At 35.9% G+C, this 20295-nt stretch overlaps 1 protein-coding gene across 1 annotated transcript in view; it reads right to left on the bottom strand.

Moving 5' to 3' along the window:
* Positions 1–18359, bottom strand: part of TMPRSS15 (transmembrane serine protease 15) — a gene marked incomplete at both ends in the record, with an annotated part of 91975 nt that extends 73616 nt beyond the window's left edge. The window contains 5 exons of the mRNA XM_081138831.1: positions 4423–4467; positions 7094–7245; positions 14238–14305; positions 14574–14698; positions 18221–18359. Coding sequence (XP_080994957.1) covers positions 4423–4467; positions 7094–7245; positions 14238–14305; positions 14574–14698; positions 18221–18359 — 529 coding nt within the window. The remainder of the gene's footprint in view (positions 1–4422; positions 4468–7093; positions 7246–14237; positions 14306–14573; positions 14699–18220) is intronic.
* Positions 18360–20295: the final 1936 nt, after the last annotated feature.

The following is a 20295-nucleotide window of genomic DNA, read 5'->3' as shown; positions in this document are numbered from 1 at the left end:
TCTGAATCTAAGAATGCCTGCCTTTAGAGAACAAGTTCATTTCACTAAACTATATTGGAAAAATAGATATCACCTTACAGAAATTCTCATCTACTTTGATAGAACAAATTTAATCTTTTTAACAAGACTAGGGCTGGTCAATCCAAATGAGATTACAGTGGGAAGATACGTTAACAGTTCTGATATCATGTGCATAGAAGTATCTTGCGTGCTTAGCAATATATTCATGTTGTTCTCTTAAATGTAGAGAAAGAAACACTTAAAGTCATAATGGATTTGGTGTCAGAAAAAGTCCCTGTGTTATAGTCCTGGGGCAACTCAGTTGAGGAACAATTCTACCTTTGCTTCTCTTGACCCAATTTCATGTTCTTCATTAAATCAGCCAGTTATTTTCCTTCAATCCCCAAACCCTTCCACATAGTGGAATTGTAGCAAGATTGCATTTTTGTATGAGACTGAGAAAGCCCATGATAGTGAAACTGTTTTTCTGCAGCCATTGCCTACACAGTAAATAACAGGCTGTATGCTACAAACTCTCCCAGCGTTTGAACACTTGCCCAAAGCAACCCCTCCAGGTGCTCTTTAGCAGCCAAGAAATCAATCAGTGTAAAGCAACTTTAGCTCTCATTTCTCTCCTCTAGTGTTCCAAATGGGTTAGTAAAACTTTATGGTAATTGGCAACAAAGACAGTTGAACAACAGGAACATAGTCCTCATGGACTTTGTACCTGCTATCCTACAAAAATTTTCTTTGGCAGAATTTATAATAGTATTAATGCCAGGTATATGATGCATGCATTTGTTGATTTTTCTCAAACACTGTCTTCCGGGCATATAAAAATGAGAATAAACCTAACATCCTTGAGAAGCATATTCATAATAAGTTATGACTTGGAAAATGCGGTTTTCAAGTTTAATTGCCTCGTTCCCCTCTATAAATCTATAGTATCTTGCCGGCTGAGAGGGATAAATGGGAAATACGATTTGGGACTCATGGATCCAGTAAAAGAGGGAACGTGATATTTTGCCACCTACTTACCTTATTATAATTCTTTAAGGATTGATTAAGGAAATTCAACACAGTCTCCAATAACAGGAAGCTTCAGAAATGGAGTTTTTTAGTCAAATAAATGATCAGATTAAAATGAGCATTACTGAGTACGATCATCTTGTTTTAACCTTAGTTTAGTTTTTGAAAAATTCTTTTTAAAAAACATACCCAACTGCATTTTTAAAAAGTCAGACTGGGGAAGGGAGAAGGGATGTAATATTGGTTGTGTCCCTCCTTTACGCTAGTCTTCAGTTGAGGCAGTACTGTGGTCTCTGTATTATCTCCCTTAATTCTCACGAACACACTCTAAGACATGTATTTTAATTATCTTTCAGACAACAACTATAAAGTTTAAAAAGATGAGGTGACACATATAGAGCAATAGGTGAAATTAGTTAATGGTGGGTTCAATGATTGAGAATTGTATGTTACTTTTTGGTTTTCCTTTTGATTAACAACCATTTAACGTGTGAAAGCTACGACTAAATGTGTGCTGATCCCATCCCCATGGTTTTCTTGTAGGAAAGGAGATTTCTGTTTCACTCCCCAGGAGAGAAAAGAATGGGCAGAGTATTACCCTCTGTTCTGTGCCCCGTTCATCATTTCCTCTGGACGGAGGAAACTGGGCATATGGTTCAGGCACATCTTATGTTTTTGGTGGGTAGGTCTTCAGATGACTAAGGGGGAAAACTTGTTTTAAGTCCCTAGGATTTCTTGCTTTGACATTGATTTTTCTCCCCTAAGTTGTTCCGCATATTTCTCTTAGGACGTTTTATATACTTACGGGGTCCTCAATAACTGTGGGTTATATGAATCACTCAATGAATTAATACACTGACTAATAGAAAACAGAGCATTAACTTGAATATTTGCTATGGATTTGCAAAGTTTTGAAAATAAATTAATCAAAATATATTCAATTGTTTTTTCAGTTTACTTTTAGGCTAAACAAATTAGCCTTTATCAATCCTACGGCCGTTTTTTTGCAAGTGTGTTGAAAGGTGATTTAAGATGCCATAGTCTTCGACATTGGAGAAGGGACTATGAGCTGAGAAACAGCTTTATTTTTCTGTATGTTGTGCAGCTGTATGAATGGCAGCTAAGTACAACACCAGGCAGGCTTATTCTGCCATAAAAGAGCTCTATAGGTTTGGAGGTATAATAGTTTATTTCACAAAGCATTTTAATGATTTATGTATCACTTTGCTTTTCAAACATCACACCAACCATTTTATACAAGAATAATTCAGTCTTACTCAGAAGAGTATTTACACAGAAATGTCCTCTCCTTGTGTTATATAATAGTTGATATAAATTTTAATAACACAAAAGTGGCCTTATTATCTTAGGAGCTGAAGATCTATGCAATATAGCTTGTACAGAGTTTACCTGAAGAGATCATGGACACATGTAGGCCATTCAACATGACGGTTAAGACTAGAAAAGGCACTTTAGTTAACAGATAGGACAGTAGATAATTACTAGAAATTCAGATAAGTTGTCACATCAAAGATACATACCAGGAGTTGGCACAAAGTAGACACTTAATGAAACATTGTTGAATGAGTGAATCCAAGGCTAGCTTTGGTACAACCAGTACCAGTGTTAGGAGGTGTGAAAATAAATTTTAAAAATTTCATTTAAAATGAACTCAGAAAGCCCTGCAGGAGGAGCTCTCACACACACAACCACTCACTATACCTTGCAGATTTAGCAGGAGGAAGATTCTCTCCTTGCCTAGCAACAGCCCACCCAACAATAAACCACCACGACTCAGCCAATGGGAAGCCACTACACTTCAAACTCCTGTGTCTTCCAATGGCATCTTCTTTTTAATAGCCCCTCCCAGCTCCCCCTTTTCTCTATAAAGTAGCATTCTCTTGATTTTGCCATAGCTTATATGTCCCAAATTGCAATTCCTGAGTAGACCTATTTTGTGTAAAAATAACTGGCTGTTTTATTTTTAAAGTTAACAGAGGAAGAGCAAGCATGTCTCACTTGCATGCAGAGAGACTAATCAAAGAAAAAAAAAAAATCCCCCCATCTGATGAAACCATTGGTGGCAATCTTAGCAGTGGATAACCACAGTTATCATAGAGGACTGGAGCGAAGTCAGGTAATCCAGGCATTAGCCCAAAATAAATTGTTAACTTCTGGTAAAATCTTAAGCTAAAACTGCACATTTTTAAGCTCTAGTTTTCTTATCTATAAAACAAAGGGAATATTAACTGTTGTGTTATCAGAGAATTCTCAGAAGCTTAAAATGAAACATTAGTGAAAACTTTTTTTAAATGAAAGAAATAATATTATTAAAACTGACCTGTGGTTGCCAGAGGACTGTTGGTTGTTAGCCTGCCTATAAAAATAAATGACATTAAAACAACAATTACATTTTAAACTGATTATTAGTTATTGATTGTATATTCTTCCTGTTTAACATTCAACTTGATAGTTTTTTAATTTACTGTGAATTATGAGTGTGTATTAACTTAAGAATATATCATTTGTATCTGGATCTAAGAATAAACCTTTTGTTTTCACTGATCTTTAGAATTGTAGAGTGGAGGTATTTAGATTTTTAAGTCATCTTTTATTTTGTAAGTAAAGAAGATGTTTTTAAATTTTCAATAATAACTAGGATTCATTGATTTTGTAATGGCTGTAGATTTAAATGTTCTAGGTTAACCTGAGGTCATTTGAACTAGAAGCTTGGGATATGCTTAGAGAATTGGCTTCAGAGTCCAAAGGAATTGCTTTAAATCCCTGAGTTTGACACTTTAATAGCCGTGTGACTCTTTTTAAGTGGAAAAAGTATTACCTCTGTACAGGGTCATTTTGAGAATTAAATGAAGTACTATTTATAAAATATAGTACCTGGTCCAAGTAGATACTTAAAAAATAAATAGAGCTTTCAAATATTATAAAAATGGTCATGACTATAGAGAATACCAAGAGGAATATCTTTATGGTTTTATAATAAGTTTCACTTTAAAAATCATTTATATATAAATTTGATATTTGCAATGACCTTTGAAGTATTCAGAAAAATTGTATTAGTCATGATTTATGAGAAACAGGTTTTCAGAGGGGTAAAGAGATATAGACACTCACACCCATACACGTGTACATATGTATATAGAGCTTAAAATATGAGATTGGAAATGAATATCCTTGGCAGATATAGGTAGGCATTATGAAATCTGCCATATTATAAACGACATTATTTCTTACCAAATGTATGCTTCTTACATTTTAATATAAAGACTAAATGTCTCAGAAAGAGCTACTAAAAAAAAATAAAAATGAATGCTTCCATAATGTCATGGAGTTTGATGGTCACCAAGATAGTTTTTAAAATGTCACAGTACTGACCTGAAGTTGTTGCAGGGCTCACCGTAGGGAAATCCTCCAAAGATGCTATAATAAAGGAAAATTGATTTAAAGCTTGGATTTATAATATGCATAAATTACAAAACATTGAGTGCAGTTGGGATATTCATTCAAAGGGCACCCGATCCTTTAGAGTTCCTGTCTTATCTTACCTCATGCTAAATGTTGCTAATATTATTTGATTGTGATACATTTCATGGATTTCCAGAATCTGTATAATCTCTCTAAAAAATTTGCCTATGCAAAAAGTTTGCTTTATTTTAATCACTGAATAAAAATATGTATTTATTCATCATAGTTATATAGAATAATTTATTTTTAAGGTAACTAATATAACATTGTACACCAGATCTTGTCAGACCTAGAACCAATGATGTTGTACTGAAACTTACGGAAGCCTTCAAAACAATCTTGCACCTAATGTCTGCTGGGAACTAAGTCCTGTCTAAGTATGGAGTGCTTTTCACATAAAAAAATAGCATTTTCTTTCACCCTTTAACATGTTTAATAGTTTTAAAAATATATGGGTTTTTCTTTCCTTTTTTTTGCATGACAAATTTATGACAACAATGTAAGATATAAAAGGAACCAAAACACATCTTATGAAAATCCTTCACCTAGTGAATTTGTTTTTATTCAACATTGTATTTATGGTGAGTTAAGTGAACATTCTCTTCTACTACCTAGGGTTTTTATTACAATATTTCTTCATTTCTGCCTTGTCTTGCTTCTACAATGATATGTGGTAGATTACTGCTGAGGGAAGATGATATGATTTAGACCATGTTTCCACAAAGGAGATATTTTAATTTCCATTATATTTAATTATACAGTATGCTATGTAAAAATTCATAGCATTTGTAAAATTCTTAACCAATTTTAAAAATGTAATAAATTGGAAAATTCACATGATACAAGTGCGTATTAAACTTAAATATCTAAAAGTAAGCTTGGTATCATGTTTATAAAATTTATTAGCATAGTTTAACAAATGACATGTAACTTCAAGAGCATATCCTTGAGTTGATGTTGTGATATAGTTGATTGCATTCATGGTACTCATTCTAAGCTCAAACGATGTGGTTTTATTGAATAAATAAATATATTTAAAAACCACAAACTTCCCTCCCTCAAATAGCCCAACTTCAAGGAGTCATGAAAGTAAGCTTTAACACACCTGCCAGTTCATTTGCCATAGCAGACCTACAAAAACTGATGCCCATTCAAATAAAGACAGTAAGAAATCATCTTTCTAAAAGAAAATTGACTATTGAAAAAATCAGTCAACATTGTCAAAATGTAAAAAATCAGTCAAAGATAAAACCATTACAGACAAATTCTAATTTAATGGTTAAGAGCACAGATATTAGGGTCCAATCACCTGGGTCAGAAACCTTGATCCAATTCTAAATAGCTGTGTGATTTAAGTCAATTTACCAAAATTATCTATGTTAGTCTGCTCTGCAAAATGGGCATAGTGAACACATCATGTAATAAGATCAATATGAAGAGTAATTGTGTTGATAGGTAACGTATCTGTTCTAGCTAATAATAGTAGCAGTTTTCAGCACATCTATATCAGACAAAGATGTGGAACAGTCTTTGCTCCAGGGTACCAAACCCTCAGTAAATATGCACTAAAAACATTAGCTGTCTTCTCACTGAACAGGTACCACAGGATGTATCAGGAGACTTAATGAAAGAGGAAACTGTTTGATGAACCAATGTTGTAAGGGAAAGCAAGCTCCACAATTTCAATTACAAAACTTAAACGAAAACAAAACAGAACATGGTTTTTTTATATTTGATTCAGGGGCAAACCTATATTGACTGATCTCATTCTGTAGCAAAACTGTTTTAACTGACATTAGGTTATTTGGAGTTTGCCTTTAGTCTACTTGATGTGGATATTTGTAGGTTAATTAGCTTTCTTACATCCTCAAATTTCTGAATTACAAAACATAATTGGCCCCAAGGTTTACACATAAGGGACTGTGGACCTGGATGGGCCTGGGTGATTTTTATTGCTCTCAACCACAGTGTAATGCTTGTTGAATTGAATGGGGGCTGTCTAGAATGAAACAATTAGAATAAGCATTGATAGACATATAGTCTGCTATTATTTTTAACTTTTTCACCTCTGACTTGTTACCTTAAAATTATTTGTCATTTTGAAAATAAAGTTTTCTAATTATATAAATAAGTAACTAGGATGAATGAAACTCATTGACCTCTCATGTTTCTTGCTCTCTTTCTATTAAGTTCTCAATTTGAAACTGGACTTCCCACTTGACTTTGTCATCTAATAATGTCTATGACTCAGAAACTAGAGTGTCACTTTCTGATGAAGGGTTTCTAGAAATTTGGGGTGTGCTGGACTAATGCCAAGAATGTGATGAGACCCACAAACATTTATGCATGCCAATATTTTTAAAACCTTTTTGATATTTGATATTTTATAAACTTTCCCTCACTGTTGTATTTCTTCAAACATGGTTTCTCCGTATTTCACGTTTCTCAAAAAAATGTGTTACCTCAAGCAATAAGACATGTTCCTGAAGTCAAGGGTGATCCCATTGCTTCCTGGTATATCACTAGAATTTTAATTTCATAGCTTAATGATTCAAAGAAATCAAATAATGTTCACAGATACCTGTGATATTAATGCTGCTCAAATCAATATGGAAGTTGACCAGTTGGCTGGATTTATTTTCTTCAATGCCTCGAATCAGTTCTTCTTTTACATTTGCATCTGACACCCATTGGCCAAAGAAAAGGTCAAATAGGACTAAAACGGTGCCATTTCTGCAAAGCAAAAGGTGACATAAGAGGAAAGAGTCAGCCTTCTTCCGATGATTTGTGCTCAATTCACATAGGGTGTTTTTAAAATTCTCTGCAGTTGTTGCCTGTCACTTCTCATTACACCTGTGCAAGGTAGGCAATATCAAATATCATCTTTATTTTACAGATGGAAAATAAAAACTTTAAAAGACTAAATGTTATTTCCCCCCTCTCCCACCATGAACACAAGACAGGTCCAGAATTGGAGTCTGGGTTTTCTGAGTTCCACGTTAGCACACAAATTTCCAGGCCAGGCTGTTCCCCAGTCACTTGTGTCAAATTAAACCCAATCAAGTGGTTTCATGACATTTGCTCTTATTTTACTGGTTGAAGGAATGAGGAATGTGGATTTGTGATTTCTCACAGATAAGTTCTAAGTAGAGAAAAGTCAAAGGTAGTTTCACTGATTTCCGAGAAAATTTTCCTGTACAGTTTGTGAAGACCTGATAGCAAACTTATAACAACAAATCTATATCTACATTTCCTCTATTCTTAATAAAACAAAAATCCAAATATGCTCTATTTTAAGGGATCTAAAGAAGACAAGCATACCTGGATTATTGGGGATTAACAGGATAGTCATTCTTATTGTCCAGGATCAGGATTTATCTTGTCTACATCACCTCAGACCATCACGTTAGAGTTCAATTCTATAGCCTGAGTCACCTTCGTTTTTATTTTATTTTCTGCTCCGCAGCATGCACTTAAAAAGTTTTATTCACTGGTTATTTGTTTACGGTTTAAAGAAACAAAAAAAAAAGGATACATTTTTGGCCCAGTAAAGATACTTGAGAGATGTTTTTCTTCTCCTGCCTACCTTTCTATTTCCCTCACTCTATGCTTTCAAGATACAACCACTTGGTAGACAAACTTTAGCTCTGATTCCGTGGCTCTCAGGAAACTGGGGGTACTCAGGGTAAACTGGGAACCTTAAGAGCTAGACTAAGAAGAACCAAATTTTGCATGGTATCTTTACTACTTCCAAAGATATGTTATGCTCATAGCCTTACGATATCTATGAGTCAATGATCTTCTTGAAGGATTTCATCAACTCCAGAAGAGTTCTTTGTGTATCTGTCCTTATATCTATCTTGGTAGAACTTAGAATAAATGTTGTTTTTTTCCTCCATGACTATATACAGGATCTACTATATACTATATAGTAGATCATCACCTCCACTTGGGAGTATATTCCTTCTTAATGCCTGAGCTACTATTCAGGTTCATAATTTAACAGAAATTATTCCTTTCTATGTAGTTGTTTCTCCATTTCTGAAGTAAATGAGATTCTCTGATACAACAATTACACATTTTACCTCTACTGGATAATTTAAAAGTCTTACAATGTTCAGCTTCCCAATTATTTGCTTAAATCATAGTAACCAAATCTTGCAAGCAACAGAGCTCCTTAGTAACTATTTAGTTCAGGGTCCCCCAAACTTACCCATACATGAAATCACACGCTGTCCTTGATAAAGATACATTTTGTCACAGACACTATTTTTATCTACTCTTCCACACTTGCTAATTTTTCCATACTGGCAATCCCTGATTTTATTTGAGAATAGCTCTGCATTTTCTCATAAGAGGTGATGGTTTCTCCCACCCTTCCTCATGTCAATGACAGTTTTATTCATGGACATATGACCAGACCCTGGTCAATGGAATGTGAGGGGACGATGGTGGGAGACGCCTGGAAAGCTTTTTCATGTCTAATAAATAGTGGTTTATAGTAGACTATTGCTCCTATTTGTTGACACTGTTATGTCTGCATGTGATTGCTGGAACTGCCACATCCCTCTTGGTACCATGAGGCAAGCTATGGTTGACAAACTGATTATAGCAAAATAAAAAAGGGGAGAGCACCTCAATTATTGATTATGTTACTGTGATTGTGCACCTGAATTAACCTCCGGTGAAACCTTCAGATTTCTTGTGATATCCGAGGAGAAACACTCATTGTTTAAGGCACTTTTAGTTATGTGTTCTGTTCACTGCAATTTATCCTAACTGCCATGCCCCTCTCAGGCCTCACCGCTTACGTATTTAAACAGAAGCTCCAGAAAAGGAAGGTTACTCTATTTTTGCACCTGATGTTGGTCCAATTGACATTTCAGCAACGAGGAGACTGAGGCTCAGAGTAATGTAGGCAACTTTGCCTGGGCTTATACAGCTTATTAGTGTCAGGGACCCAGAGGCAGATGTGTCCCAGATGTGGTTTTATACAGTTTTCATCCCCACTCCCAGCACCGCCTCTGTTGATACCGTTATGAACTATTTGTGAAGGAGAGACGATGCAAACACATTTACCTGGATGCACATTTACACTTATCTTGCATTTTTACCAGAGCTTTATAACCAAATAGATCAGGAAAACAGCTACTTGTATTTGGGGGGTTGGGGGGCGGTTGGGAATAGGTACTTCATAACCTCCACACTTCTAGGAGATAGAATCTCCCCTCTTCTCTCTTCCTCCCTCTCCCAGCCCCTTCCCTTCTCTCTTTCTCCCTTTTCTTCTGTCTCCCTCCCCACCCTCACCCCTCAGATAGTCAGGCAGACAGGATTAAATACGGTTAACAGAAAGTGAGAGTGAGCAAACCCGCTAATTTCTCTGCCTTTAATTCCACGCCGTCTCCTTCCCCATGGTTGCACAGAAGTTTTAATTTAGACTAAATCTGAGTTTTCTCTTTATGTAATTTCAATGTGTTTAATTTGACTGAATACTTGCTTTAATTTTTTTTAAGGGAGTAGAAGAGGTGAGGTATTTTTGGTAGAGAAAGCACGAATCTGGACTTTTCCTTCACTGAGTTGAAAGTAACCGGATTAGTGCATCCTCAGGCATAAAACGTCTTTCTATGAAAGATGTGTTTTTTCCTGGTGAATTATGCATTGCACTTAATAATTTATGCTTTGCAAGAACAGGAGTTACAGATCCTAGATCTACATATAGTTGTATTCTTTAAAATTTGTTTTCTTACTCAGTATAAATGTTGAGATAAGAGAGACATATAGGAGAAATCAGAAAAACCATAATAAACATTTGTGTTTCACCTAATGAGAACACTAAAGCTGTTATTTTAGTAGTTTAGCGATGATCTCTGTATCCCTGCTCTGAGACTGATTTTATTTATCGTGGTAAATGAGAATTCTTCCTTTAGGGAAATATAAAAGAAACAATGGCCATATTCACTTCAGTTCCAGTGGAATATCTGAGTTTTTTTGTTTTGTTTTTTTAAAGCAGATAAATCCTATCATTGTACAGAGAGCCCATGTACAATAAGTCACACTTATCTCTTATTTTCCTTAATGACACGAATAACCTCTAGGGTTGCTGAGTAAACAAAAGTCTTTTCTTTGCTAACGCTGTGAGTCATCTGTGCTAAAGGGCAGAATAGGCCGCATATTGCCACAGAGGGGAAACAGCACTTTCCTAAAAGAACCAACTGCTAACCGCTCGGAGGGAGTCAAAGCACTTTCCCTAAAGCAGAATCACAGAAAGTGTTCCCAGGGGGAGCCCACCACGTGCTTGACCTGCAGAGTGGCCACACACACACACACACACACAAGCATGGGGTGCGAGTTTAATTACAACCTAACAAAAAGGAAAATAGGTATTTTAAAGGATTATCAGATGTATTTTTCACAATGAGTGTGGATAGTGTTATTTAGTTGAGACCTCAGTTATTTGTTTCTTGACTTTACCAACTGGAGTTCAAAATTCAGATAATTCGTAAAGCTAACTAGGAGTCTGCCACTTTTCCTGTGAGTGAAACATGCCATTTTATACGTGATTCTTTAAAGGAAACTTAAATGTTTGCTTGTTCCTTCCTTCCCTGCTTCTGGATTTCTTTTGCTATCTTTCGGTCTCCCAAAGTGCGTACCTACAGTGTATCTTACAGACATTTGCATAAAATTCCTTTGCAGACTTTGAAAACTCACTTCCAATTTAAAAGTAGTTCAGATAGAGCTAAGGGAAGTATTTTTGCACTGACAAGTATAATATTTGAGAATCATAAAATATGTACAAGATTTAGGAATATATTGGCCTCCTACGTAGCTGTAAATAAGGAGAAAAAATTCCTCAGCTAAAATAATTTACAGTTTCAAATATAGTGACTTTAACATCCAAAGAAATAAAAAAATTTCTTATTTAATATTAAAGAAAATGCTGGGGTTTTGATAACCCACCAGACCTATATAGGAAAGTCTATATTCAGCAAAAAATATCCATCATATTATAATATGTGAACATGAAAAGTCCCATTAGGAAAACTATCCCAACAAACTCTGTGCTGGATATTGTGCTCTGCGCAGGTTTCGCCAGGCAGACCCTTGAAGGAGAGGTAGGTCCCTGAGATACCTCTCTTCAAGGAGCCTTAGCAGCTTTGAGAAATAAATCTGAGTTGATGCTTTAATGCAGATCTCCACACTCAGTCCTCTACAACACTGGAAAGGAGAAATTAGTTCCACTCGCTTCAAAGTAGACAAATAGCTTAAAGTTTAAAAAAATATATCTTGCATGCATGGTTTTACCCTCACAGAATAAAAATGGCATAAATATTTAAAAATAGCACTTGGAGAAAGACAAGTTAACCTTTCCCAAGAGTCCACACATCTGCGTCTAGTCCTGATATGGGGCAAATAAAAGAGGCTACTGTCAGAGATAATGGGCCTGGAAAACAGAAGTAGAAGCCTCTGCATTGCACACAGGAATGAAGACAGGTGGGGACAGGGCTGGCTGGCTACTGGGCTGGGATGTCATGAACATGCAATGAGAACTAGTTTAGAATTCTTTTTTATTAAAATTCTAACAGAAAGTTAAACCCAAAGTAAGAGTATACTTATTTTTATGCCTATAAAACATGGGTTAAAAGAAAACATGTAACATCTAACATAGTACTCAATATATCAAAACTGGGCATTCAATAAATGGCTCATTCATTTGCCAGGACTTTATAGAGCACATACTCTGAGCCAGACATTAACTAGATCCTGAAAATACAGATATCAAAGATACATTGTGTGCCCTGAGGAAGCTTATAGTCTAGTAGGAAGACAGGCAAACTGACACATTACAGTCTGGGGATTGTTACTTTAGATGTAGGTACAATTTGCTAACCCGGACTAGATTTGCAGGTAGGCGTCCCCTGAGGAGGTGCCATGGACCGGTTATTAATGGCATGGAAGGATGAATCCTAAGATGTACAATGCTTAATAAAAAAGAAGTGCAGGTCCAGGCAGTGGAAAAGTAAGCAGGATGCTTTGGGGGCACACAGGTAACACTGCAGGACTGGTGGTGACACCTGTGCGGGGGTGGGATGGAAAAACAGAAGGAAGCAGTGAGTGTCTGGGACAAGAGCCCACAGGGTACCTGCATCTAGGATAACGACACTGGAAACAGTCATCAGGTATTTGAAAGACTGAGGTATGGAAATAGAGACACATTTATCCTATTAAAATATTAATAACCTACCACTAGGATCAGTGGGTGAGAGCCAGAGAAATAAAGACTTGGTTGAGAACATGAAATAATTTTCTGGCAACTGAAGTTATAAAGAAAAAGCAAAACACAGTAATCATGATGATGTTCACAGGGACATGGAACATGGGTTCCTAATTTTTATCGGATATCCTTACACGAGGGAGCTGCTTAAGCAGTAGGAATCTCTTTCTTTTGGTGAATGAGAATGAACTTCCTTCCCGGCTGTGGGGATTCCAGGCCAGGGCAGGCAAGCAAGGGCCCGGCCGCCGGTTCAAACCTTTCTTTCCCCTGCATCCTTATGACACGGACTGTGCAGGGGTGGGGGGCGGGAGGGGGCAAAAGGAGGCTGACAGTTGCCTTGGGACTTTCTTTTGGGTCAATAAAGCTATTGTAATAATGACAACCCACATGCCTTTTTCCACATGAACAACTGTAAACCTGCTGTTGCCTAAACGATAGTCGGATAAAAGTAGAATGAATGACTATTTATGTTTTATAGGCGGTGACTTGGTGTTGTCATGAAAACATACGATGAGGCCCCTGCTCTCTGGTCTGGGACTCATATTGTGATTTCATTTGAAATTGTGGGCTGGGGGCTCTCTCAATGTGCAGCTTCCCTGCCTGCGATGACTACCTTCAACTGCAGGGCACCCACAGCCCAAGAGCTAACACTTATTTACCTCCATGGTGGACGAATACGTGAGCTGGACATTTGTAACTGGGGGGTGTTGCCGTCAGCCCCCCTTGCTTAAGTGCTTAAATGGAGCACGGCAGGTCCCCCCAGGCTTGTCCTGCCTTTCGCTGCCTGGCCTCCCTCCTGTCCCAGGCTTGCTACCTTCCATTTTATTTCTGTAGAAAGGAGAAGTGTTCTCTATTTTAAAAAAAATGGAATTCCCTCTCTTGGACCTTTCCCCTATTAACTTACTTATATAGATTCTCACTGGCATCATAATTTCTTGCCGATTTATATCTTTATTTCTCAGGCCTTTTGGTTAGTTTGCAGCGAGGGGAACTCCTGATACAAGTATCCATAGTGGAATTATATCACCATCCTATTCATCTAAGAGTCATTCATTTATTGAGCACTCACTTTATTCTAGATGCAGTCTTATGCTCTCTGGACTCAAATAAATAGGTCCCTTCTCTCTTATGATGTAAAATGTAAGTGAAGTGTAATAAGCAGGCTTCTTCCACACATTCATAGCAAGTCAGGCACCGTGTTTGTATCTCGCACATTCAGCCTCAGCCTTCTCCTTGTGTCTCTGTAAGATTTTACCCTCAGGAGTAACATGAGGTCCATCACTCAGTTATTTTTATTATTTGCTACTAGTATGAAAGTTTATCAGTCCTCATAACAATGTTGAAAATTTAGAATATTCCTTTCCTCCTCAAAGTAGTGACATTATTTTACAAATATCAGCACATCAGTCATTATTTTGTGATTCTGGATAGAAAAATTTTGAGCTGTACTCACTCAAATCGTAAAACTCTTGAGTTTTTATATTCATTTTTCAGGTCACTTGATTGAAAGATCTCATCTATCTAAAAAAAGAGAGTTATAAAAAGCATATTAAATTTAAGATTTAAACTTTTGTTTAAACATTTAAATAATAATCTTTATGTTCTGCTTAGAGCTGGGTTAGGATCAATTTCCTTCTCTGTGGTGATGAAGCTTAAGCACCCTGGGCATATTACATTCATTTACTAATATTTTCAAAGTAAGAAAACAGGATCTATGTATCTTTTGGCAAGTAGTTAGTGAAACCACGTCATGAAGTTTTAAACCAGTTGAAGAGAAACAGCCTCTTACCATTTGCTGAAGGTCAAAAGCAAGAACTTTGAAATCCACTGAGAGTTTGTCTTGCAAATTAAGATTGTATGTAGCTCCTGATGTGATTTTCAGTATCCCTCTGGCTTTATACCTTTTTCCAGATACTGCCTCAAATAAAATAATAAGAAATAAAACACTTAAAATGTGAATTATAAGAGAGAACATGCACATTCTGGTTAAGACATAAATTTCTTACTTCATGTGTTCGAGCTGTAGTTTTGTTTTTTGCTTTTTCTTTGCGGCCTTCATGTTTCAAAACCAGCTGATTTTTTCCCTATCTGGTTGTTTTAAAATATTAAAAATTAAACTTCTTCTCTGGCCTATTTTTTTTTTCTTTTCTGTTCTTTGAAGTCTAATCCACACCCCACATTTCCAAGCTTTTCTTCACTGTTGAGATTCTTGTTGGAAAATACAGGGATGATCAACTTCCACCAATTATGATACTGATTCAGGGAAACATGGTGAGAGCTGGACCATTAAAAGTTCTGTAGCTGCTTTCACTTACTTCTGGAACATCTAGCATCCAGGAGCACTGCTGATTTTCTGCATGAGGACTGCTGTGCAGATTTCAGTGTGTGAGTTACTTTGAAACATAGCTTTGAAGCTACTTCTTTCATTCTCATAATTATAAAATTGGCATGTATGACTCTTTGCCATTAGATGGTGGGTATCATTATTAGGGAAGTTATTAAGAATGCTGCAGAAAATAAATGATCTCAATATTTTAAAATGTAAGGAAAAAGCTAACAAATTGAGTATAAACATGGGTACTAAAATGTGCCATTAAGTCCTGCATAATTGGCCAATAGACATATGAAAAAATGCTCAAAAAATTCCTCAAAAAATTAAAAATGGAACTGCCTTTTGACCCTGTGATCTTACTTCTGGGAATATATCCTAAAAATCCTGAAACACCAGTTAGAAAGAACTTACGCACCCCTATGTTCATAGCAGCACAATTAACAATAGCTAAGATCTGGAAACAGCCCAAGTGCCCGTCAGTAGATGAGTGGACAAAAAAAAAAGCTGTGGTACATCTACACCATGGAATACCATGCAGGTGTAAAAAAGAACGACCTCTTAACCTTTGTGACAGTGTGGATGGACCAGGAGAGGATTACGCTAAGTGCAATAAGTCAGTCAGAGAAAGACAAGTACCATATGATCTCACTAATATGTGGAATCTAATGAACAAAATAAACTGATGAAGAAAATGGAACCAGAAACATGGATACATGGAACAGACTGGCTGGTGCCTGAGGGGAGGAGGTGGGGGTGACTGGATAAAGAAGGTGAAGGGATTAGCTAAAGAACATATATGCATGCACCACGGACAAAGACAATAGTGTGGTGAAGGCCAAGGGATGGGGAGGCGGGGGGCGGGGGGGGTGGAGGTGGGCAAAGGGGGGCAAAAAGGGGGACACCTACAATAAAGTCAACATTTAAGTTTTCTAACAAAAAAGTCCTGCATAATGCCTTTATCAGAATATTTTCTTTGCTATATATTCATATTTAAAATGAATCATTTCAACTAAAACATGTGATAGCAACGATACATAATTCTCACATTGACCTGGTGTGACAAGATGCTATTTTGTCTCTTCCTTGATGGGTAAACTGGAGTTTAGATTCACTAAGAAAAATTCCCAAACTAATAGAGGTTGTAAGTGACAGATATGAAATTTGGGCACAGAACTGACTGACTCTAGGAGCCAGAATCTGTTATATATTTACAATAAACTTCCCAGTTCAGAAGAAACACTAGAAATAATATTTCAAACAATAAACCTGCATTGAGTTTAAATAGTTTTCATTGCATAATTGATGTAACATATATTATTTATGCTATTTTGTTTTTTTAATACTCAAAATTACATTTTGATTTGCATGCTTAAATGTGAAAGACAAGGGAAAACATACAGGAAAAGACAAGAAAATCTGTCATGAGTTGGAGACTAAGGAAGCATGGTAACTGAACCTTATGTAGGAATCTGCATTGGGTCCTCAACAATAAAGACATTAATGGAAAAACTGGTGGAATTGAAATAAAGTGTGCAGTTTAGTTAATCATATTGCACCAACGTTAATTTCTTGGCCACAACGATTGTGCTATGAACACACAAGATACTGACATTAGGGGCAGCTGGGCAATGGTTACGTAAACTCAACCATTTTTGCAACCTTTTTGTAAGTCTAAAATGATCTCCAGTACAAAGTAAAACAATGTGTGTTAAAAGTAGTATGTCTTATGTCTTCTTGTGTTTTGTTATCACTTTAACTTGAATCCTTTTTTATATTAAGTTGCTCAGTATTAAATCACATTCACATTTACAAATATTTATTTTCTACTTTACTTAGAAGATAACTTACTTTTGTTTATTTCTTGAGATCTAAGGGTCCAATGGACTTTTAAATGATTACATATCCTTGAAGTTATTTACAGTGTTTAAATAAGACCAAAGTAGCTGCTTTCCTATAAGTCTAAGAGAACCTCTATAATTTGTTTAATTGTTCATATAAAATATATGCAAGATCTCTTTTGCTTTAAAATACAACCCTCACATATGGCTGTAGTATTTAAATAAACTAGGGATTATATTGAAAGTATTTTGTAAAACTACAAATTATATTTATTACATTTTACTTAAACTTATCTACTAGAGGAAAACAGCTAACTCAAAGACTGAGCATTTTCTTAGTAAAACCCAACTGAAAAGGTTTTTACCTTGTGAGTTTTCAAAAAAAAAAAAAATTAATATGACCCTATATACAATAATTCACAATTTAAAAACTGTAAAAATTTTCTCAGAAAAAATTAACCTAATACTCAGGTTATTGTTATGCTGTCGATATTTTTAAGTTTACCATATAAATGAGTAAATAGCATATAAGAGCTTAAGTCTTAGAGTTGGATTGTCTAGTTTGGAATCTTCCACTACCTAGTAATGATGCAAATTTAATCAAGTGACCTAAATTCTCTGTCTCTGATTCATCGCCTATGAAATGAGGGTCACTCATAGGTTTGTTGTAACAAGAGAATACTTTTGAAGAGCCTTGAAAGGTTGTTGGTACATATAATTTAGCTCTAATAATTACCTCTTTTTTTTTTTTTTTTCTGTTTACTGCAATTTGCTACTCGGGCAGCTTCAGATCTTTATAATTCTACATTTACACACATTCTCTTATTTTGTTGTAATTAAAACTGTTAGCCTAATAAGAGAATAAAGATATCATTCTCTAAAAATAAAGACTGCTTTTCTTTAACATTGTTTATCAATTTTTTTATTTTACAAATGTTGTGTAGTCAACAAACGTTTTAAAATATTTATGATTTGAATTATATCAGAATTAACCCACAGTCCATAAAACCTACTTTGTTATGTGTTGAAACTAAGAAATATGCTTAACATTTTTAACTTAGCTCCATGTTTGAATTCTGAGTTAAGTTTCAAATTGTAGACCAACTGATTTTTCTAACATTCTACGAAGCGAACTACAGCAAAGCATCTGAGTGCAACATAAATATCTTGTCATGAAGCACAGCAATGAATACAACACACTGACCGATAGCTGAGGTGCCAGGGGTGCACCCATCTGAGCCTTCGTAGCCAGCTCCCGGGACTCACCTGTCTCTGATTCCTTGATTGCCAGCCAGGACACTGCAATTAGCGCAGCACAGAGAACCACCAAAATGACAATGAGAGCCCCGAACACAATTTCATAGGTGCTGAGGCGCTGGGGCCTGGAAGTTCTATTTGACACCATGTTTGGCTTTGGAAGAGTCACTCATCTAACCGCCGTGAGAGAGTATAAAATCCTGCACCAGCTGACGAGAAAAATCTCTTAAGTTTTCAGAAAAGATTTGGAAAGCAACAACGTCAGTCTACACTAGTCTTACTAGCCGGTATAAACACAGCTGTGTGTGCCCGAAGGGCAACATATGCCTCTCTGCATTAAGTAGATTTTAAAGGGAAGTTAATGTTTAAGAAGTTGTAAATGAGCAGAGATACCTAGAGTTGTAAATGTTAGTTATCTGAACAGGCCATTTGCTGAGATGAATGACACTAAAAGCATGTTGTAAACAAAAATGCCACTTTATCATTTTGAAAACCATTAGGAAAAACATAAAATTCATGCTGGACAAATTAGTCATTAGGCACATGCATTTGATATTTGTAGAGAGTTCCTAAGAGATCAACAGTCTATACTCTGACTCAGGTCATGATTAAGGCATTTCTCCTGTTCAACGCAGGTGTAGACATTCTAAAAATAACTTTTTTGCAGAAGTATATAGAAAGCCTAACTTATGTATTAATATCTACATCCTCTCTCTGTATTTTATATATATATGTGTGTGTGTGTATATATATTTTTTAATATAATTTCTTATTGAAACCATCACAAATTTTTTAATCTCCGCGATATCACCCAGGTGGAATTATGCAATGTAAGGCAGTATTGATTTAACCTAAAGGAAAGTCCACATAAATGAGGCATCAAATGGCTACTCTTTATGGCTTCGTACAGTTATCAATGAATGGGAGCAGCTGCTGTGAGAAGAATAAAGCATTTGTTTCTATTTTAAGAAAGTGTTCTAGGTAGGGAAGGTATTGCTCCCTCGCCCTGGACTTTATCTCAGTAAACATTCCAGTTATAACAAGAGAACAGGTTATGGTACTTAACAGGTGACTGTAGACCTACGCTTTCTGGGGATATCAAGACCCTTTTCCGACAAGTCAAGTACAGCTTGTCATTGGAACTTCCACAGCTTGACTAGCAATGAACGTAGAATCCAAAACGAAACGGTGGGGCACAAGTAGATTGACAGTTTTCATATGGAAAATAATAAAATAAGAAAAAAGAATACAAGTATAAACTTGACTTTTGCCCCACCCTGTAAATAAAACCTAACCCATTTGCCTTTTGTTCTGATAATGAAGTCCTAGGTCAGAGGCCCTTAATACACTGAAATTGTGTCGTATCATAATTGGCTAAAATGAGCAATCGCTGCTTTTGTTCCTTCTTTAACACTGAAAGAAGAGAATGGAACATTGCAGTCTAAAATCCTCGCTCATGAAAAGTAAAATATAAATTTAAAAATGTATGTTATGGGATACATTATTCTTTTTATTTAACTGAACTAATGCTAATTGTATTATTAGCACTTTAAAATATACATGAAATGAGAGATACCACTGGTGGAATCGGGAGAGGTTTATTTTACTTCTGTTCTGGCAGACGGTTCCACTAACAGACCAGGCCCTTAGATAAAATTGAAACCTGGAGAGTGACCCTTGAATCTGGGGGGCCAAAAAGATGACAGCACAATCACTGTTTTCTTCATTATAGCTGACGCAGTTGCAACTACTTTTTGGGAAATCAAGAAGTATATTGTATTTCTTTGGAATATTTAAAAGGGCAGGAGAAGATAGCAAAATGAATTCACGTGTCCTGCTCCAAGCACAGGGTAATAATATATTAAATATAAGATTGAAAACTAAAAATTATATAGCTGGGTTCAGAAATAAAATCAGCATGTATATTATCAATTCCCCTCAAATTGTTTTGAGTGTATTTATCATGTTCAAATAAATGAGTAGAAGAATAGCTTTCTTTTAAAACATGCAACAATTTATGAAAGACCTATGGAAAGCAAACAAACTGGTTAATGTTGCCTGAATGCCCAGAGAGTTCTTTTTTC

Source organism: Miniopterus schreibersii (assembly GCF_964146895.1).
Source record: "Miniopterus schreibersii genome assembly, chromosome: 5".
Classification (NCBI taxonomy): Eukaryota; Metazoa; Chordata; class Mammalia; order Chiroptera; family Miniopteridae; genus Miniopterus; species Miniopterus schreibersii.
Note: the sequence above shows the minus strand (reverse complement) of the source record. Positions and strands in the feature narration are given on the sequence as shown.